Source organism: Alosa alosa, chromosome 21 (assembly GCF_017589495.1).
Source record: "Alosa alosa isolate M-15738 ecotype Scorff River chromosome 21, AALO_Geno_1.1, whole genome shotgun sequence".
NCBI lineage: Eukaryota > Metazoa > Chordata > Actinopteri > Clupeiformes > Clupeidae > Alosa > Alosa alosa.
In genome coordinates, this window is record NC_063209.1 from 11219398 (window position 1) to 11242401 (window position 23004).

Sequence of the window (23004 nt, forward strand, 5' to 3'; positions counted from 1 at the left end):
CACACACATGCCAGATATAGCAGCTCTGCACTCACACCGCGCCCTGATCCGGGAGCCCCGAGCCCCAGACTAGCCCCTGAAGGGTGGAGAGAGAGAGAGAGAGAGAAAGAGAGAGAGAGAGAGAGAGATGGAGAGATGGAGACAGGGGTAGAAGAGGAAGGAGAGGCAAAGATGAAGAGAGGTGAAGAGAAGAGAAGAGAAGAGAAGAGAAGAGAAGAGAAGAAAAGAGGGAAAGAGTCAAAGGAGAGGAAAAAACAAAGGGAACTGATGGAGAGATGAGAAAAGAGGGACATGGAAAAGAGGAACAGCAGACAAGATACAACAAAAGAAAAGGATGAGTAAGGAGAGGAGAAGAAGAAGAAGAAGAAGAAGAAGAAGACATGAGAGAGAGATGAGAATGTGTGTTGAGAGCAGAGGTGCTGATGACATGTGAAGTACAGAGGAGGAGAAAAGAGCCCAGAAGAGAAGAAAGGAGGGGGAAAGGAGAAGGAGGAGATCTTCATAGCCGGTGGAGATGCCGTTGGCATTATGGGGGATAGGGAGGATTGGGGGTTGTGGAGGGTGTGAGAGGAGGGAGGAGAAGAGGAGAGAGCAGCGGAAGGCCTTGTTTTTAGAGTGGGCAGCTGAGAGGTCCAGAAACGAGCAGGATGTCCTGTCCCCTCTTCTGCTACTTGAATACACACACACACACACACACACACAGAGACACACACACACACACACACACGCACGCACGCACGCACACACACACGCACGCATGCACACACATGCGGGTTATCGCACAATAGGAATGGCTTCAACACGCCACATGAGATTCTATATATAGAGCCTCTTTGATAAGGCTAAAAGGCTGTAATTAGGCTATAGGCTGCTGCATTCAGTATGTTATTCCATACGGTAGGTGCCAAATGAAAGGCTGGCAGGCCACATGTATCTGGGAAATACCAGACTTCAGAGGGCAATGATATGGATTGGCGAGCCACTGCATTAAGAATTGCCAAACCCTAAACAAAAACAAAAAACAAAAAACTAATTTTCAAACAAAGAAATGCTGACCATAGTTTACAATGTCATGGATAAGTATTGTAAAGAAAAACTGCAACATAGTGCCATAACAAAACAATATCACAGAGCAAAACGTTTGTCTTCTGTGAGTCCTTGATCTACCAACTCCCCAATTTAACTACTGATGATGACACCACTCTGAGCGACCCGACCCCTCCCCGCCACACTCCCTATAATCCCCCATTCACGCTGCCCGCTCGCGCCCCTCCTCTCCAGCCAAGCGAGGTGCTATTGTCTCGTTTCCTGTGACCGTTCGAGTCTTCCAGAGTCTAGGCTACCACTCATACTCACACAAATGCACGCCTTTCTCCGGTATAACACAGTACCAGTTGCTGAATATCGCCGCCAAAGTGGTATTATTTGAAGCTCTCAGTGGTGCACTGGGAACTCGCTTCGCGCGTGGTTACTAAAGATTTGTGCATGCCCGGCAAGGGATTGATTTGCCGTTACTGACACTGGTAATGACATGCTCAAGTTGAAGAAACTTCACATTTGTTATGTTGACTGGACTCTCGTAAGGATAACAAACAAGAAGAGGCGCAATTCACTGGCAAGATGTACAACTTGATTCTTTGATTTTGGCTGAAGTGTGCTTACTGATCCAACTCGTCGCGAGGGGCACTTTTGCATCAGTTGGCGGAACATCAGTGCAATTGACAACAGCGGTTCATTGCCAACGAGGTGAGACCATCATCGATTCAGTCTAACAATAGTTGACAGTGACAGATGTCTTTACTCTAGAAAAGCAGCCATTTACGCTTCATTGTATTTTTGTTGTTTATTTCAGGCAAATTTAGGCTTTGTTTAATTCTAATTAACTAGCCTACTCCGTTATATCACTTCAAGATTCAATAACAGGACAATTTGTTAGTTACAATGATAGTCTTGGCCAGTGGATAGCCCACTTGACAGTGAGTTAAGGTAGGCCTAGCCTATTTATTTTTACTGAGAGAAAAGGACAGCTGAACTGACAAATTGATCCCTGGAATTTGATCTTTAAGTTCAGAGGGATTAGTCTGGACTATTCATTTCCCCTTCCTATATAGAATAATAGTATACTTTTGTGGCTTTTTACATGCAGCTGTTGGTGAAAGGGCAGGCTAGTTCTTACAGCCACTGCCTGTAACTTGTAGTTTACAGATGCCAGTTCAGCCAGTGGCATGGCTACCAAACAAGAGCCTGATGTTTGTTCTGAATGCTGCCTGTGTTATCTTTCGGACATAGATTTTGCAATAGACCCACTTAGAACGCAGACGGACATAGATTTTCTAATTACTAACATCGCCAGAGTGAAACACAGCAGCATTGTTGCAGGATGGGATGCTGCAGGTGCCCAAATCTTCTGACTGTGTTGTCTTCATTTATTGTTTGTTTTGTGCAATCTCATGTCAAGATTTAATTTCATGATTGATTTGAAGGGACCCCCCCCACCCACCAAAAAACAAACACAGTTATGTATGCTGTAGTAACTACTTCATCATTTAGGATACTTTTTTGTTTTGCCACAGCAAATAGAGCAACTGTTAGGACTGCAAGCAGTTTGACTAGGGTTGATAGCAAGCTGGCAAAATCTGGTGACCATGGAAACCAAGTGCAAGAGCACAAATGAGGACCCCCAACCACCATCCCTCATGGCACACATACACACTCACACTCACACTCACACACACAAAAACTGGTTGCCGAAAGAGATAACTCACATGACATTCAATTTAACTAGGGAGTTCTCACATTCACACTGTGAAAAAGAGATGTAGCAAGTAGCAGTCTGTGATAGGACTGTGACTATGAGCTGGTATCGTAAGATGGCGAGAGAGAGAGGGATGGTAGAGACAGCCAGAAAGAGAGAGAGAGAGAGGTCTTGCTAGTACAGGCGCTGTATTGTGAGTTTACTGTGTAGGAGCAGGACAGCCGTACAGTGCTGGCTTTGTGAGAGGGGGTGTGTGGAAACGCTGTTAAGATGTCATTTCTCAGACCCCCCCAACCCCCCCATACTGTCTGATGGACTGCACCACCAGCATTGCCAACCCCCCATGGCCAAACCCACTACTCATTCAGTTTGGGGGGAGGCTCCGATGGTGAATGAAGAGTGGACAGTCAGTGGGGAAGGGGGTTTCCCTTCCTTAAACAGCTTGTGGTTATTTGTGCTTAGGCATCAGTTTTGGCACATCCGAGATGTCCTGAAAAAGACCTAGACTTCTAGGATAGTTTCTCCCATAAATAAATAAATAATTATAAGAAAGAACCTACATTTGCAACACTAAACTTTATAAATAATGCTTCTATATGTTTCTAGCACTGTTGTTCTTTTCAGGATGGTTGGGATGAATCTTAGTTCCAAATAATTCTTAGTGTCTAACTGACTGGTAGATCCCAAGACCTAGCAAATAGTTCCACTGTGGAAAATCATATACATAAAAAGGGCTTAATCATAAGGCCAAGCAGAGTCACTGTTTTTATAACGCAAGGATCAAAGGAGACTAGCATTGAGGGACTGACTCATAAGGCCACAGAGTGAAAAAAGCTTGAGCGGGCTCTCTAAAGGCCTCACTGTCCTTCCATGTCCTCTCACACACACACACACACACACACACACACACACACACACACACACACACACATACACACACACACACACACTGCGCTGTCCTCCTTCTTGCCCTCTCCACTGGACCTTGCCTGGACAGTTATGTAACATGCTGAAGGGCCAGCGCTTCATAATTGAGCTTTAACTAACTGTGCCGTCTGTGTTTGAGCTGCTGCGTGCTCTGCTCCTCGGAGTCGCTGGTTCTGACTCTGTGTTTGTGCCACGCTGGCGGACCACCTCGAGAGAGAATTCAGCTCTGGCACCCCTCACCCACACCTACCCATACACACACTCACACACACACACTTACACACACACACACTTACACACACACTTACACACACACACTTACACACACACACACACACACACACACACACACACACACTAACCCACACACTTACCCACACACGTACACTTACACTCACACACACACACACTTACACACACCGCTCCAGGTAATGTGCGAGGAAGCCACATACCACCGTAAGGAGCCTGGTGCCCCAATATAGAATTTGCTGGATGCCAACAGGCCAGCACCCACTGCAGATAAGCAGGCGCTAAGCAGGCATAGACAGGGGAGGTGGGTTAGCAGTCAGTTATTAAGCTACCATTCAAACCTTAATTTTGCTGTACCCTTAAAACATGAGAGAGAGAACAAGAGAGAGAGAGAAAGAGAGAGATTTTCAGACCTCTTTATTGAACCATCATATGGATGAAAAGGCTGCTATATAGCCATACCACAGCTACACCAAAACCATTGAAAAAGAGTTCATATCACTGATGAAATACAAAAGAGAGACTGAAAGAGAGAGGGGGGACAGGAGACATCATTAGTAACGACATACAGGCCTGAATGGGAGGAAGGAGGGAGTCAGCAGCCGCTTTGACCAACACCATTGTCAGCCCCCTCTCACACTGACCCACCATTTGTTTTTGAAGAGAGAAAACAAGAAACAGGCAAATAACAGAAGTGCCTGTGAGTTGAGTGTGCGATCACATGACGTGACACTGATACCAATGGCTCCGTACAGGCTAATGGCGTGTAATGAATGCAGGGGGTGTGTGTGTGGGGGGGGGGGGGTGGACTTGAGGTTCCCGGGTGAAAGATCAGTTGCCTCCGGAGGAGGTTCGGGGGTTGACTTATATGCCTGGTGTGTCCTTGCATGCTAAGTGCCTATACTGTGGGCAGGAGTCTCTTGCGGTCTCTTGTCATTAACATGGGCCTAATGGGGTAATAACAGGCCCTGGGTCTCACACAATAGCCTGGCTTCTCCCATGGGAAACAGGGCCTGCTACCGGACAGGTTTAGAGAGCCGGGAGAAGGAGCTATGCCGGGGACAGGCAAGTGGAGTTGTAAGGAGTAGTAGCATTGATGCTAGTTTAAAACAATATTTACAAAACCCACCTTTAGCCATTTGTATGGAACTAACCATCACCGATGGGAATGACTGGAGTCCTTATCATGCAATGTTATCAAAATTACTAAACAATTTAACATTACATTATATTCAGTAGTTTCTAAAGTAGTTTATAGTTCTTTATAAACATACTCGTTTATAAACATACTCGTTTACTTAACATTTCAGGAGATTCTCTGTTACATTTATTTAACAGTGCTCTATGTGTAAATTGTGTGAAAGGATACAACTGATGCATTAACTGATACCTAAAAAAGAATGTTGAATTATTACTTGCAAGAAATATTGCATACATTTTTTCTCAGATATTAAAAAAAGGAACACGTTATTTTTGGAAAGGATGGAGAACAGGTAAGCATTTATTACAGGAAAGTTAGAAAGAGGAAGAAGGAAAACTGCTGATTTAGTCAATGGATTTCCTGAGCCGAGGCCTGAGTTGGAAGATACGGTGTCAAAACGGCATGTTTCTCAGGTAGACATAAACACCCGATGCTATAAACAGTATGGGTGGGGAAGGCACAGAAGTGAGCTGTCAAACAAAACCACACAAATCACCGCGGCAAAATGCCAGGAGTGTCCACCTATTCAGCTCTCACACACTAACTCCAAGCCTTTGTTCTCTCTCTGTCTCTCTCTCTCTCTCTCTCTCTCTGTCCCCCTCCCCTTCTCTCGCTCTCTATGCAGGAAACGGGGACTGGACTAGTCCTGTTGTCACAGACAAAGGCTCTTGGTCTTGTAACTCCCAGAATCCCTTTCTCCCCCAGCGGTGGCCATGACAAGGAGAAAGCGACTCTGCGGCCCGTGCTCTTGCTGACAGCCCCACGAGGTCGGGACTGTAGAGGAGGGAGCTGCTTTTTGCCAAAGTCCTCGCCGAGCCCCGTCCGAAAAAAAAAACAACAACGACAAAGCCGTTGCCATGGCGAGCCTGGTGCTGAACGAGACGGGACTGGAGGACTGTGGCATCGACGACTCGTTCAAGTACAACCTGTACGGCGTGGTGTACAGCGTGGCCTTTGTGCTCGGCCTGGTGACCAACTGCGGCTCACTCTTCGTCTTCTGCTGCCGCATGAAGATGCGCAATGAGACCACGCTCTTCATGACCAATCTGGCACTATCGGACTTAGTGTTCGTTTTCACACTGCCCTTCAAAATCTTCTACAACGTCAACCGGCACTGGCCGTTCGGAGACTGGCTGTGCAAGATCTCCGGCGGCGCCTTTATCACCAACATCTACGGCAGCATGCTCTTCCTCACCTGCATCAGCGTTGACCGCTTCCTGGCTATTGTCTACCCGTTCCGCTCGCGCTCGGTGCGTTCGCGCCGCAACGCTGCCGTGGTCTGCGCCGCCATCTGGCTCCTGATCGTGGGCGGCGGCATGTCCGTCACCTTCTTCTCCGCCACCAACCGCGCCAAGAGCAGCACCACGTGCTTCGAGGGCTTCTCCAAGAACACATGGAAGACGTACCTGTCCCGGATCACCATCTTCATCGAGATCGTAGGCTTCCTGATCCCACTGCTCATCAACCTGGCGTGCTCGTCCATGGTGCTGCGCACACTCCGCAAGCCGGCCACGCTCTGCCAGATTGGCACCAACAAGGAGCGCGTGCTACGCATGATCGTGGTCCACCTGGCCATCTTCATCATCTGCTTCGTCCCGTACAACTCCGTCCTGTTCTTCTACGCCTTGGTGCGCACGCAGGCGCTGGATAGCTGCTGGCTGGAGCGTCTGGCGCGCACCCTCTACCCCATCACGCTGTGCGTCGCCACGCTCAACTGCTGCTTTGACCCCGTGGTCTACTACTTCACCTCCGAGTCCTTCCAGAAGTCGCTGACCACAGGTAAGGGCCAGGCGCGGCCTGAGAACGTGCCCCGCAGCGAGGCGGTCCTCTCGGGGAAGGAGAGCAACGACACCGAGGTCGTGGAGACCCATCAGCTGGCCAGCAATGGGAAAGAACAGGTATCAGAGACCCAGTTCTGAAAAAGTGTGGGGAAAGTGCTTCAGGGAAACTTATAAAAAAAATGGACAGAGATCTTTGATGAAACTGGAAGCGTCTGGGTTTGCTGAAAGTTCTGTGGCAATTTGGACCAAATATTGAAATTGTTGTTTTTTGAAAAAATTGAAAGAGATTAACGTTGGATGTGGAATAGCTAAACAGAAGATTGGATTTATGAGGGTTCTTTCTGTGTAAAGGCCTAAAATGACTGGATTATGCTAAGCGGCAGGAAACGACTGGAATTTGCTCGTTTGATTGGACATGTCACATAGACATGGAGCCAGGAAGGATTCCACAGGGCCAAAAGCTTATTTTTTGTAACCATTCTTGTTGTCTTGTGACTGATATACTGTTTGGGGTTTTTACAATGTTGACACTGTTTGAAGCGAGCGCTGACTGTATAAATGTGTTTGTGTTAGTTTTGTGTGTGTCTGAATGTAAAATGTGTGACTGTGATGGGGTGTCAGGATGTCATCTCTTCAGGAGACAAAACCCTACGCTTAGCGCCAGATCAAATGGTATTACATTGGTTCAGTATTCAGTTTTTCATTGCAATCAGTTTTGTTATAACACTATTTGTAACTACTGCCAATGTAATAACTCTTAGATTTTACGCACATAGGAATTTCTTTATATGAACAATCTTGGCTTTCCTATTGCGTGAGTATAAAGCACACAGAAACATACATACAAGGAAATGGACAAACGCACATAAATGCACTGGATTACAAGTATTTCATTTGTGATGTATTTTCTAATGAAGCCTGTTATGATAAAGAAGATAATTTTAATTTAGTTGTAAAAACTGTCCTGTTTTTAACAAAAATGGCACTTTTATATGTGGAAATTGTGTTTTAAGTCAAAGCATTATACTGTAGATGCAAATGGGACTCAATTAAACCCACACTTTAGAAAAATGGCTTTGTTAAAGTGGATTTGGTTTTTGGTTTGGGTTGCAAGAACTGAAAAATGTCCCACATATAGAGGGAACTTGAACTTTCTCATTTACAGAAGTTTCTGCCTGAAAATACAATGAAAATGAGGTCAGACTAAAAATAACACGTACACACACTTACACACACACACACACAGAAACACATGACAAGTGCACATCAGACGCAGGTTGTATGATACACGAAGGCTTTTCCAAACCCTGCTTGTGCTCACTGGGACTGTGTTGTGGCTAGTCAAAACAAATGGACGTGTAATGTCTCGAAAAGAAGACACGGAGGAAGTCTCACGTTCGCAACAGACGAAGCAGACGACGGGCCATGAGAAACAGGAGATGCCGGAGGGCTCCGTGTCCTAGACTGAGCATCCGCCAACCAGCAGCTAATTCCACTGCGTTGCTATTCCCTGCCTTCTGCATTAAGAGCCAGCAGCCTGTCACAAGAGCAGAGAGAGGGAGAGGGGATGAAGCTGCGTATTGTAATGTTAGTGACTGACATGGGTAAGGTCTGAATAGAGAGAGAGAGAGAGAGAGAATAGCCCTATGCAAAGGAGCAGAGGAAGGGTTAGAGTGTACACATAATGATGAAACTGCACATTGTAATGTAAGTGACTTACGTGGGCATGGCCTGAATAAGAGAAAGAGAGCAGCCTTATGCAAAGGAGCGAGAGGCCTAGAAAGCCCTCGATGTTGGGAGAAGCCTTGTGTTGTGTTGGAGGGGGTCAGGGGGCTTATTATGGAGCTGCAGCAAAGCAGCATTGTCTCGGGGATAAATGAATGGTCTTTAGCTTAATCACGACCAGGTCTTAAGAGCGGCCTTAATTCTCTCAGATATGTTGTTATATGGCCTTTTCTGGCACGTAGCGGTCATTAGATTAGCTGGCCAATTCCAAATGAACCTACGTCTCTCTCTCTCTGGCTGTTGGAATGAGCAACACAACATTAAGAGCTTAGCCTCTAGTCTGGCTCCAGAAGAAGCACGAGGAAGTAGTGGGGCTGAATGGTACGTGCTGTTTATTTACTGGTGTGACAGTCTATATACATCGACAATAGCTTGGTCATCCATCCTGACAAACTATAGGAAGTGTGCATAGTGCTTTTAACACCCAGCTGAATCTCTTAAGAAACAGTGAACTGCACTGGAGAATGCACTAACTGACTGACTGTACAATGCGGTCTGTAATACTATACATCGACAATAGCTTGGTCATCCAATTGTCTGATAAACTCTAGGAAGTGTTTGATCCAATTATGTAAATGGCATTTATTAATGTCCCTAACACCCAGTTGCATCCCTTTAGAAACAGTGAACTATACGCGGAAAACGGCACTGACTGATTGTACAAAGGCATGGTAGATCTTGACAGCCGTGGTTTGGAGAATGGTGTTGCCCACTGTGTCAGCACAGGAATTCACTGACAGACTGGAGTTTATCTTGTAACATAATACCATCAGACTCTTGCATATGTGTGTGTGTGTGTGTGTGTGTATGTGTGTGTTACTGGGCACACATACACTTGCTAGTGAGTACTGTGAGCGTGTTTGGTGAGTTTGAGTGGCAGAAGCATCTGTCTGCGGGGGAGGCAGCCTGCGGGCAGAAAGGACCGTTGAGGGGAAGAGAGACGTGGGAAATATGAGAGAGGGAAATACTGTGGCAGGTGTGTGTGTGTGCGTGTGTGTGCATGTGCGTTCGTCCGTGCGTGTGTTGGTCAGAGAGAGATAGAGGGACATGGAAGGGTTTGTGAGAGCCAGATGGAGGGAAAGAGAAGTGTGTGAGAGAAAGAGTACACAGGAGGAGGTGGAGAAAGAGTGGGATCACACATGTGGGAAATGGAATGGAGGGCTGGAACAGAGAGAAAGATGGGGAGTGGACTGCGATTAAGTGAAGGGAAAAAGCAACAGAAAGAGAACAAGAGAGAGAAAAAGCAACAGAAGAGAGAGAAAGATGAGAGAGAACATGAAAAGAGGAAAACAGGATGACGGATGAGTCCTCAAGAACGTTAAGTCGAGTATTACGCAAAACATTTGGAGAGCACGTTCAAACGAGAGTGAGGCAGGGATTGTGACAAACTGTTGTTTGCAACTCTGGGAATGTGCGGCTCTTGCACAGGAAGTGGCCGGCCACTGGCTTAGGGGTCAGGGATGAGGGGGGGGGGGGCAGTGGGAACACACAAGAGAGCCATGACCCAGTCCTCGCCTCAGGCTGGTACGTGTCAGAGGTCACCAGAGACCGTGGTGCTACGATGGCCATTCAGAAATACACACTGACTAAATTTGTCCACCAAACACCCACATGCTATTAATAAAAGAAGCCAGTGGTGTGTGTGTGTGTGTGTGTGTCGTGCTCTTTTTGTGGATCCATATGCATTTGCTTCTCTCTTCAGGGTGTCTTCCTTGCTGTCGTCTAACTTTAGACATTCAGTCATTTCCTGACTAGGTTTAATGCGCTTTAGGGTAGAGTTCACTGATACAATACCCGCCACTTGGTAGAGTAACAAGTGTTCCTGCGGATGGGTCCACTTTTCAGGACGTAAATAACAGCACGCTTAAGGGATGAGATCAAACTGTCCCAGAATAAACCAAATGTACAAAAGCAAGGCTGTGTGTTTCCAGAATATGCACACATAACTTTGTTAAAGCAGTTATGACCATAATTACATTGAAACATCTCGATTCCTTTTCCCTGTGGCAGAGTTGATGAATTTAGTGCAGATGTAAAACAGACGTCTGATGTGACGTCTCCAGCTCCTTAACTGACTGTTTCGCTCCCTTCCTGTCGCACCAGATCCTGACTAGTCTGCAAAATCGCTCCCAGGGGACTGAAGTCACAAGTTCACTCCGGAACTGTGGGGATATGCATTTGTGGATAATCGGGATAAGAGTGTGTGTGTGAGTAAGTCAGTTATACAATTGTGTACCTGGCTACATTTGTGTGAGGACATTATGTTAACATGTGCATGTGTGAGCTAAACTAGTGTGTGCCTCCCAACATTTGTGGGTAAAAGTGTGTGAGTAGACTCTGTATTTGTGTGTGTGTGTAGTGATGAGATTACATCAGAGGCAGCATGTCCTTCTTATAGAGGTCTAATTTTATTAGGCGACTCGGGGGTCAGATGGATACTGTGTGCTTGTGGATAGAGCTTGTTTATCTGTCATAGAGCTTGGTAACCTTGAGCTGTCTGAAGGCTGTTTTTATTCAACGGCAGCGAGAACATTCTGCCAATAAACACGCCTCGGGCACCAAGTACCATTATACAAGCTATCTCACACTTAGCCTGTGAAAAGCCCAATCAAAACCATATAACTGATACATATTCCTATACCTTGAGTATGCTGGAAAGGAATGGAAAGGTTAGGATAAGGAAAACATTTATAATAAAAATATCATAAAATCCATAAATTCACATAATCCACACAAAAATCTGGAGTTTATACATGACAGCAGCAGTGGACCTGTAGGGGAATGTGCAGCTCTGATGTAAGATCAGTCCAGTCATGTGAGTTGAATTTCAGAACCCAGAGTGAGAGTAGGCCTGGGGGCGCAGGCCCGGTGCATAAGCCTTTGCAGCTGTGACAGCTCAACTTCACTTTCAACACAACCACTCACACACCGGAATACAATACTTCTCCTAAAACTCGGTGTGTAGACTGAGATTATTGTCTGTTTACTGTTCACATAAAGCTCTCTTCAGGGTTTAACAGTGAAATGCTACCTGCTAGCAAACATAGTACAATCACAAGCTATCTTAGGAGTTTTCTCATGTGTTTTCTGCACAAATTAACATCTAAGTAAGCGTGTATGCACACCTAATGTCATCAAATGCACCAAGTTGCAGAAGATACACAGACTAGAGACATTTCATCGCTGTTATCGTGAGGAAACAGGTCATCATTAGTTTATAGTTTAAATAGTTAAATATAGTTTATTAGTTTATATATAAACATATTACATTTAAACACATTTTATATATATGAAATAAAATAGAAACATTCTAAAATAAAAAGGTACAAATATGTGTATGTATACAAAATATAAATCATTTAACTATGTTTATTATCTGAGTGCAATGAATGCAACCTCTTTATGGCTGACTATTGTTTTTATTGACATCTGGTAATATTTCATTCCTTAAGTGGAGTCAGCTTTTTTTTTTAAGGAAGAAAGCCGTTTAGGCACTAAGCTGAAAAAACAAAGTAGCGAGTCCTCTCCCCAGGGTCCTTCTCCCTACACAGTCAGAGCTTTCTAGGTTTGATTCACATGCAGTTGATTATTGTTCTGATTGCTTGGGTACCTTTATGAGAACCAGGTTTGTGTGTCCTATTCGTTTGATTGCTACTGCTGGTAGTGTTTCGCCATTAGAACATTTGCAATGTTCTCAAATTCATGTTGATGGTAGGCCTGTGTTGTCATTTAGCAACCTTTTTATCAGTAGGCCTGTAAACGATGGATTAATGGATTCAAAACTACTTCAAAGTAGTAGTTTTAACCTTTTTATTAAGGTACGTAAGTACACGTTAAAACATAACAGATAATAAAAAGAACACAGACAACCAGCAGCAATGAGTTAACTGGGCAGACCAGCTACTGTCCAATAGAGAATGCAAGCTCTGGAGCTTTAGACACTAGAGGATCTCCTCGAGATCAAAACAGTTCCATATGACTCATTATGACAAAGTAGCAGAGAGAATGAGTGATATCAGGGAAAATTAGATTATTCTTAAAAAAAATAAATAAATAAATAATAATAATAATAATTTAGGCAGTAAATACATCACTGGCAGGTGTTTTATTTTTATTTTTTATTTTCCAGGCTGAAAAGTTAGCCTAAAAATGTAGACATAGAACTTAAACATGCTTAAAAACATCACCTGCACAGTTAATTCAAGAGATCATGGCTGTACTGAGAAAAATGGAGGATGGATATAATATTTCAGCACACACGGTAACATATGGCTAGCAGCAGGTGGGGTGGCATAATGTGGGTACATGTTCGTACAGTGGAGTTATTTAGAATCTAAAACCAACCAACAAACAAACACACAAACAAAAACAAACAAACAGGCTTCATGTAGTGCTCAGACATTCTACCGCAGACTTATTGGCTTGATCTCCCACTGGACACAACAAAGTGTGTTAATAATACCGTGTGGCATCAGAGCCATACACAAATTCAAATAGAAAACAAAGATAAAACACTACATTTATTAGTATATTTTGTACAATCATACACATATAGATACATGTTAAATATAGTCATTCATTTTTTTTGGAATATTGATACTCATTTGATTAAATTCAGTTGATCAATGCTGCCACCTGTGGAGTTTCCCTTAACAAGATCCTAGGGGCTCTGTTCCTAGTAAAAGAAAAAAAAACATCACTGAGAATCACTTCCCTGATTTATCATTGCAAGTGAGTAAACCTTTACATTTTCTGTCAACCTAGACAATATGTAAAAGCAAGATAACCATCAGAATCCGATGAAGTCACACAATTGGCTACTGTACATGCCAGGAAGGATCTTAAGCCTGAAGCACCAGCTGTGTTGTAGCAGCTGTTGTTTTAGTGTACCTGTTTACACGCACCCGGTTGGGTGTTGCACCTAGTGAACGAGCATGTTAAGATGCTGAAGGAGTTATTTTGTGTTGAGTAAAGAGTTGCCCTATGGACCCTTTCAAGAGAGTTCCATTATCAGCATCATAGTTGGCCCCACAAGACTTCCTTTTTAACATTCCATATGTTATCTTAATGCAGAGGAAGTAGATTAGGGCCCAAACGTTCAAGCATTGTTTTTGTTTACCTTGTTGAAAGGGTCTATTAGGCATAAACAAGATATTCAGTGTCCCAGAAGTACCACAAGGAGCAGAATATAAGAGAAGATGATGTTACAACAGAGCTGATGCTCAACCAGAAATCTATGCGCTGGCTAAAGAGCCTTCCATGGCAATTCTAAACCAATACAAATAACTTCCTGAAAAAAGGTATTTACACCAAAAAAGAAGCTTGTGTACCTTTGATAACTGTGCCTTCAATGCTTCAATCTCCTGACGTTGTTGTTGGATTTGTCGTTGTAAAGATTCACAGTTTTTACAATCTGGGGGCATTTAAAAGCACTTGGATTGGATATTTACAGTATCAATGACGCTAGCATGTTTATAGCCACTAACATTAAGTGTCCATACCGGTTTTGCGATCAGGGTGCTCTTGCCCCTGGCACAGGTAAGTGCCCTCACTGTCCAACGAGGGGGCAGTCACCAATGAAGCTGTGGTGGGGCCGTCGTCACGTCAACCACGCAGAGTGAAGGTGGAATGGTAGTCAAACACACAGGCAACAAACGGTTGTCACACAAGAAATGCGTTTTTGGAGTAGGTTCCCCTGACATTCACTGTTGCCCGGGCACATTTCTCTTAGACAAAACAGCCATGCCATCACTAAGAGATTAATCACATTTTTTTGGGGGACACATGCACAAAATAACAACGGAAAGCATGAAATGAAAGCAAAGGCATGTAGTATAATGTGAATGACCGAGGTATAAAAAGCAAAGGGAAAGTGCCAGGGGTGTGGGCAAAGCCATATGGAACCCTGAGGCCTTTTTGTTTCAATTTCATTCTCAGAATACCTTACTGTTGGGGTCAGCAAAGACATTGATATGCTATCATTTGTAACAATTCTGCTTTTAACTGAGCAAAACAAAGTCTTGAGTTGTAATGTCTACAAATCTAAGACAAAGCACTGCTGACAAACTAGCTGTAGCATGAGAGGGCTCACCAGATATAGTATGGTTTGAGGAGATGGATATGGCATCTTCAGGCACGGTGGGAAGCACTGGCCAAGGCAGAAGCATGAGTTAACACACACACACACACACACACAAATTAAAAGCAAACCACAAACTCCACTTGGCATAGTTACATTCATTGCTGCGGCAATACTGCGGCAAGAAAAAGTATGTGAACCCATGCTAAAGTTGACTAAAAAGAGGAATACAAAATGTTTTGGAAATTGATCTTAATGCCAAAAAATGATGCATCATAAATAAATACATGTTCTTCCTTAAAATACAGGGGACATAAGTATACACACCCCTTTGTTAAATTCCCATAGAGGCAGAAAGATTTTTATTTTTAAAGGACAGTTATTTCATGGATCCAGGATACTATCCATCCTGATGAAGCTCCCACGGCCTTTGGAAATAAAATAGCCCCACATCATCACATACCCTTCACCATACCTAGAGATTGGCATGGAGTACTTTCCATAAGATCATCTCAATGCAAATCAAACCAGCTATTAGGCTAACTGAAATAAAGCCATGGGTTCACATACTTTTTCTTGCCACTGTATATCTGCCTGCAGCCTGCAAACCTACACAGGAAGACAGACTTTCATTATGACAGTATTGCCAGAGGTGACTGGGGGCCAAGACACAACACAATGCAGGAAACCAAGCAAATGAGTTGAGTTAGTACACGTCGTGGCAAAAACCACAGAAGGCTGTTACCTGGACCTTTCTGCATGAGTAGACCAGACCGGAGCTTGGCAGCTGGACCTTCCAAAGGAAAAACAAACAAAACAATACAACACTATTAACTCTCTATTCACCACGGACCACAATTCATCACGTCTGAGATCATATAACAAACAGAAAAGTCAAACATCACAGCAAACAAGAAATATGTATGATGTTGTGCCAGTGAGCCATTCGACAGGTAAAACTAACTAATGCACTAATAAATACAACATGAATAGAATAACACACAGATAAATCAAAACAAAGTATTAAACAGATAAAACAAGGCAGGGTAAATGCAGCTTCTTACCTACACTCGGCCTCCTGAGTTCACCCTTGGGCTCAGGCAGAGCTTTCCTTAATCCAGTGGAGGTTCTGGGTAGTCTGCCTGCAATGGATGCGGAGTCCTTGCTGACAGAGGCATGCGTACTATCTGTATGTAATAATAATAATAATAATAATAATAACAACTATTAGAGGGACTGTTTGTATAAATTAGCCTGATTGAATCCAGGCAAACCAAATTTGAATATGCTCTGCAGATCCATCTGGATAGGATCCCATTGTCACCAGTCTCCGAACTTCCAGTTTTACAACTTCAAGGGGCGTAAGTCAGTGAAATGAAACTTAAATTGGTGCATTCATCTCTTACCAAATTTTTTCAGAAGTGCCGCTAACACATTTTTCTTGTAAACAATTCCAAAGAAATTATACATTGCTGAGTTTTTGGTCATTCGGAAACGGACGTCAATGAGATCCTTTCCAGATGGACCTGCAGAGCAAATTCAAATTCCCTAAGCGTTTCGTCTGGGTTCACCCAGGCTATGTGTTTCAAGCAAAAGTGTACTTGAACTCAAGTTCCTCCTTATCAGGGCTACTTGATTATGTGCAAAAGGGAAACATCTTGCATTTACGGAGCTTAAAAATAACAGGAGTTCCAAAATACATATCTCAATCTAAATTACATTGCTCTTGTAATCATTTTCAGGGTGTGTGGGCCTTACCTTCTTTCGACCTCTTGGCTGGGCCTCCTTTGGGCTCTGGGACCGGTCTCTTTATACCCGTAGAGGCACGAGAAGGCCGCACCGAGCTGGCTGCAGCCTCCTTGCTCACAGTGGGGATGGCTCCCTCTACAGGCAAACAGAGATAACAGCACCACATTTCAATTCCATTCAAGGCAGCTAATGCCATTTCCAGCCTAACGGTCATAGGCTTATCAAAGCCAAGAAAATGTCTGTGTCTGAAGTCACCAGCCACTTTCAAAGGCGTTATATAATGATCCATTTTCAAATCTTTAACAACCTGACCAACACCCGAATTCAGACCCAGTGCCTGAGAACTTCAAGTAAATATGAAAGCTCTGTAGCATCATGTTCACTAATTCCCATTTTGCTTGGGACACTGATGATTCTCAGTTGTTATGTATAAAAAGAACTATAATGTTGGTAACCATAGCAACTCAGAACAAAGCATTGCTGGGATCATGCCAATATTTTTTTTCCATTAAGAAATGCTTGTTAAACATGTAGAAAAACATGTAATGCTTGTTAACATTGTTCAAGTTTGCCAATATGCAGGTCCCCGTATAATAAGCCTGTGCTTTAACATTATGCCATTATAATAGTCCATTTTATTTGTAATGCTGTTTGTTGATTAGGTTATTATGACAGCTTATAAGTTATGCTGGGTTCAGGACTGGTACCGTTGGGCTTTTTCTTGAGTCGTGTTGAGAGGACTGGCGCCAGGCTGAGGCGTCTCTGAAGAGCCGGGGCGGGCTGAGGTACTGGACCAATAGAGGCAGCACTGCGCAATGCTGCCTTCATTCCTAGCACAAACACACACACACACACACACAGACAGACACAGAAACACACAGTTATTCAATGCCAGCAGGGTCGGACTAGCCGTCTGGCATACCGAGCGTTTTCCCGATGGGCCGATGCAGCTTTGGCCCAATAGAATATACAATTGAATTTAATTGGCAAACGATTGGCCCAAAGCAAGGACAGTCAGTGGCCCATTGGTTCATTTTCATACTGATGCTGGTTTGATCCAATAACAGCTCGTAAGGGCCCACCCCTCCCATTTTGGCTCAGAGCAAAGATTCTGTAAGCGCATCTAAATTGTTACTCGTAGTAGACTAGCGTTGAATATGTTGAAGTTGCGGCAGGTAGAGGCCAGTGGTGCCAGTTGTGCAAAATATAACACCAATGTAGAAGCTTCAACAGAATCCAATATAACACCAATGTAGAAGCTTCAACAGAATCCAATATTGCATGTAGCCTATGTCAGCAACAAGTTGAACTTGAAGGAGGATTTGTAGATGAAGGGGAGCTGGACATTTTTTGTATAATAAATACCGGTACCTAAATTCAAATGACTAATGACTTCGCTGATCTAGGCTTTCAGAGCAGCCACATAGTGTTCTAGAATCGTTGACTTTTTGCAGGGCTGGAAATGAATAAATGGGCACGAAAAAAAAAAAACAAGGTAGGGCTAACCACAACCACTCAAGCAATAAAAACAAATATATTTCCAAGCACTGATGTTCATCAGGATAATTATTAGCTTTTATTGTTACTCGCTGCTTGAGTGGTTGTGGTTAGCCCTACCCTGGTTTTTAATGCCCATTTATTCATTTCCAGCCCTGCAAAAAGTCAACGATTCTAGAACACTATGTGGCTGCTCTGAAAGCCTAGATCAGCGAAGTCATTAGTCATTTGAATTTAGGTATTTATTATACAGTAGGTCATGGACATTCTGGGTTTTTTTTTGTCAGGGAAACGTCAAATAATTTTGAGAATCCTGTTACAGCAACAGACAACAAAGTTTCCATATCTATTCTGTGTTAGGTTTAAGTTGTCCTGTGTATAGTGGGTAACTGTTATAGATTACAGTTAGGCCTAACACAATCTGGGTAATTTAGCTCTTACACATACAGTAATTGTTTTATGCTGCTACCAATTTAGCATTGTATAGTTTACATTTATTGACTAAATTGAAATTACACCAGTAATTCCAGTAGTTCCAGCAGAGCCTCTTTCACTATTGTTTTTATGTGTGAATATGGAGATGATGTGCTCCCTGGCCACCTCTGATGACCAGTGAGTCAGAAAGCTAGTGAGTAGGCCTACACCTCTCTACTTTCAGTGCTCCATGGCACTTAGTTCAAAAGATATGCATATTTAAGGGTTCTGCTATTGAGTATTAGTGGGTGTGCCTGACGATTTGGGAGGGCCCAGACGAACCTGTTAGCAAATTTGAATTTGAATGTCAAATTTGAAATTGCTAACAGTTTTGTCTGGGTTCACCCAGGCTAGACAGAAACTAGATAACGGACGATGATTGAACCTCAATCCAGTTAAACAGGGCTATATTTACATTGGGGGGAAAAAAAGACAGTGTTGAAGTTCCATATTACCGAGTGAGAGTCTGTTAGTGCTGGGAATACCAGATGGTGCGGGAATTTCCTGAAACAAGAAATAAAAAAAACAAATCAGTTGTTAAGTATAAAGGCCCCAAAGCCATACAAGAAACTGGTTTACATTTGTATACTGGGACAAACCAACTGAAGGAAAATATAAACCAAAAGGCTACTACACAATAAAAATAAAACTTATTTCAGGGCTTAAAGCAAGAGTTATCAGAAACAGTCAGTCAGATTCACTATGTATAATGATCTATTTTATTAGCCTTGCCCATGCATGAATTCTGTTCTAGCACGTATTCTTTTTTACATTAGAAGCACTACTTCTGGCAACAAAATCACAACTGAACAATATCCTCTTCCATCTCCACTCACCTCTACCGTGTTGTTGGCCACTGTGGCCATCCCCAGCACACCAGTCCTGCGCGTGGGTTTGGGGATGGTCCTGCGAGTGACTGGGAGGCCCAAGGACTTGGCACCGGCCGCCATTGGTCCTGCCATGGCCGCCGCTGCAGCCCCTCCTGCTCTGGGTAAGGTGATGCCTGTGGCTTTGAGCACCATTCCCTGTCTCTGCGCCAGGCTGGCATGGACGTCTGTTTTGCCCTCGCTGGGGGGCGAGGATTCAGCAGGGCTGGTTCCTGCTCCGTCCTCACCTGGTGGGTCACTGCCACCGGTGGCCTTGGCGGTGGGGGAGGAGGACGTGGTGGTGTTGGTGGTTGTCGTGCTGATGATGGCATTGGCGGGCAGCACTAGTTGCTTGCGGGCCTCGCAGGCTCTGCCGAGGACGACGTCGGCGGGCCGGGAGAAGGAGAACTCGCGGTGCTCGGGCATGGGGGTGGAGGTGACCAGGCCGTACGCCTGCAGGTCCAGAGAGTCGTCCAGCGTGAACTGGACCGACAGCCGTGACTCCGGCGCCGAGCGCTCCACCGTCACCTCGGCCTCCGACAGGTTAAGGTTCATCGTCAGCGTGGCTGAATCGGACACATTGCCGTTGCCAGCACATGCCTGTGCATTTCCCACGCTTCCCTGTTCAACAGCAGAAGCTGTGGTATCAGATGCAGGCCTGGTGCATTCTTCATTGACACCATTTGCTTTTTCACTGACTGCTGCATGGCCACGTACCACTTCAGGGCTAGAGCTTGGATTTGATACCTCCATTTCGACTGTGTTGTCCAGTTTTTGTATGCCCGATACAGAAGGGCTGCCGCTGCATGTCAGGTTCACCGTGCTGTTGACCACAGCCGCTCCAGTTACACACGGACTGCCAATAGGCGTCAGGTTCACCGTGCCATTACCAACAGCCGCCTCAGCAACGCACGGGCTATTGACGGACGTCAAGTTCACCGTGCTGTTAACGACCGCTGCCTCAGCAACGCACGGGCTATTGATGGACGTCAAGTTCACCGTGCCGTTAACCACAGCCGCAGGCGAGCCGACCCCTCTGACCACTGAGCTGGTTAATTCTTGCACCTCTGTAGTAACGCTAGGTGAAGCATTTGTGGTGGTGGTGCCCTGCAGCTCAACAGTGCTGTTCATTGGTCCAGCCGATGGGATGCTTCTGCGCTGCACCAGATCTACGGTGTTGTTCATCTCCCTGGCAAGTTTGGTGGCAACGGGGGTTTTGGCAACAGCTGCCAAATGCAGTGTGCCATTGTGACAGGCAGCCATAGGTGCGCTATTGGTGCCACCTCCAAGTGGAAAATCCACTGTGGTGTTGTGGTGAACAGGCATGGTGGTGTTGTGGTGAACAGGCATGGTGGTGCTGTGGTGAACAGGCATGGTGGTGCTGTGGTGAACAGGCATGGTGGTGTTGACCTCAACTGAGGTGGACTTGCCATTATTCTCCTTATCCACAGTGGCGTTGAGCTCTTGAGTGGGTCTGGAGATGCTGGGACAAACTGCAGGACTGATCAGGCTGCAATCACTCCCCATCTCTACTGTGAGGTCTTTATGTTCGGCGTGCTTCGAATCAGCGGCGCTACCAACACAGCCCGCCAGCTCCATCGTCCCATTCATTTGACGATTCGACAAGACAACATCAGAAAGAGCAGCACTGGCACCGGCAGGTACAGTCATGTTGGGTCTGCCGCTATAGACTAACTCCATGGTGTTATTTCCCTCACCAGTGGATGTGTTGATGTCAGGCGTCAGAGCAATACTCGGAGCGCTATTGTTGGCCACATCAGTAGTTTTGTTTATTTCATCAGCGGACGCCGACACATTTCTCCCAGCAACACTGGGGCTGCTGCAGCCAGATGTCAGATTTGTGGTGCTGTTCATTTCCTCAGTAGGAACTGTGATGTCGCTAGCTGACCCAGGAGTGTTGCTTCCACCTGCCAGATGTATGGTACTGTTTATGAGCATGGATTGCCTATCAGTACTGGCTATAGCTAAAGCTGGACTGTCCCTACAAGGCGAATCCACTGCGTTTTGAGCACTGGTGGAATCAACTTTAGGAGGAGTACAAGCAGGACTTTTGCCTTCACACCCCACATCCATAGTGTCATTTTGGACATTCATTGTGACAATGTCCGGCAAAGGCACAGTGATGACTGTGCCAGCACCACCGGGCAATTCCACGGAGTTTGCCGGCTCAGTGGGTGTGGTGACGGAGTAGTCCATGAAACTCGCCTTCATCCACGGTGGCGTCTCGTTCTCCAGAGTGGGAGAGGTAGCTGGGTGGAGGTGACTGTGCCTTTCAGCCTTCGCCCAAGCCAAGGAGGGGCTCGCGTCCAAACAGAGGCGCCGGAGACCGGGAGTCAATCGGCCTGTGGTGACCGGAGACGCCCCCACGTCCTCTTGAAAGGAGGAAATGTTAAACAGAAATGACTCTCTAGTCCAAGGTGGAGTCTCCTCCAAGATGCTGTACATCGCCTGCTGGCTCCCTGCTGCGGTCTTGTTGGGTGAAGGCAGGCAGGCGACTCCTTTGCTCACCTCTGCAGTGGCAGGATCAGCGCTAGCTTCACCCATTGCATCATCGCTCTGACAGTCGCCGCGGTCACCTCCAGTTGTGACTCTCGTCACGTTTTCATTCACGCTCATCTTGCACACTCCCGGAGTGCTACAATTTCCCTGCAGGTGGAGGGGGGATAACAATAACAAAAATAAATATGAATAACATACTAAATCTGACCAACTCTGTTTGATATATCACAGCAGCACGAGGCCTGCCACCAGCTTCTCGTTCATATTTCATTTACGAAGTAAAGTGGCAAATCTAATGTAAATTATGAAAAACATATTTTTTCTTCCGTTTCTCTAGTGTACAATGGTACATTTATACACATAATACAATAGCAAACAAAGTTACTTTGCATATTCCAACAGAGCAATCCAGAAGTGGCTGCTTGAAAACATGACTTATTTTGGCTTACAGAACGTCTGTGGCCAAAATATCTTCACGTTTTAGTAAGCGTTAGTGACGTAAAGCCATAACTTCCCGGTACAAGAACAGACCGTGTACGGTGACTGTCACATATGGCAACTTAAGTCTGCTCAAGGAGCTGGCAACAAATGAACGATACATTAGGAATCATTTAGCTAGCCTACTGAAGTTAGCAAGCTGCGTTAAGTACATAACATTAGCAACAAGGTTGTTGATTCAACGAGACGAATCTAATCCAAAAGCTACCCCTAACTTACAACTATCCAAGTCATCAAAGACTGATGCATAGCCAACCATTTAGTTGGTGATCTGATGTTAACTTTCAAGTGTAGTCCCAATGATAGCTAGAGCTATAATAAGTTAACTAGCCACCTCCTTTAGCTGTCAGGTTCAAAAGGTAATTTAAGCAACAACCCTGACACTTCCCTTGATGACAAAGCGAAGTTACAATAGAAAATGGAGTACAACAACTATATCTATATATATCATTATTAAGACATAACTTAGGCCAGATAATTTTACTCACAATGTGGTGGTCCACTGCAAGGAACCTTTGGAATGCAGTTTCGCTGGAGATTTTAACAACCTACCGCTTTGGTTTAAAATGAGCATCACATTACGATTGGTTAGTACCGGCATGCAATGCGCCAGTAGTCCACCG

At 44.8% G+C, this 23004-nt stretch overlaps 2 protein-coding genes across 6 annotated transcripts; one reads left to right on the forward strand and one right to left on the reverse strand.

Moving 5' to 3' along the window:
• The first annotated feature begins 1171 nt into the window (after positions 1–1171).
• Positions 1172–7082, forward strand: lpar4 (lysophosphatidic acid receptor 4). Its single transcript, XM_048232344.1, has 2 exons — positions 1172–1746; positions 5758–7082. The coding sequence occupies exon 2, from the start codon at positions 5990–5992 to the stop codon at positions 7049–7051; it is 1062 nt and encodes a 353-aa protein (XP_048088301.1). The 5' UTR covers positions 1172–1746; positions 5758–5989; the 3' UTR covers positions 7052–7082.
• A 5412-nt stretch (positions 7083–12494) lies between these two features.
• LOC125286687 (mucin-4-like) lies at positions 12495–22971 on the reverse strand. 5 transcript variants are annotated; one of them, XM_048231913.1, is made up of 12 exons: positions 22870–22971; positions 19334–22030; positions 18953–19001; positions 17234–17356; positions 16536–16661; positions 16253–16303; positions 15842–15967; positions 15523–15570; positions 14790–14846; positions 14200–14280; positions 14029–14111; positions 12495–13367 (listed from the first exon to the last, which is right to left on the reverse strand). In XM_048231913.1, the coding sequence occupies exons 2-12, from the start codon at positions 21998–22000 to the stop codon at positions 13359–13361; spliced, it is 3420 nt and encodes a 1139-aa protein (XP_048087870.1). In that variant the 5' UTR covers positions 22001–22030; positions 22870–22971; the 3' UTR covers positions 12495–13358. The 5 variants fall into 5 exon arrangements, with proteins under 5 accessions (XP_048087870.1, XP_048087869.1, XP_048087871.1 ...); XM_048231912.1 differs by having other exon boundaries at positions 12495–13373; XM_048231914.1 differs by lacking the exon at positions 16253–16303 and having other exon boundaries at positions 12495–13373; positions 15842–15964.
• Between the last annotated feature and the right edge of the window lie 33 nt (positions 22972–23004).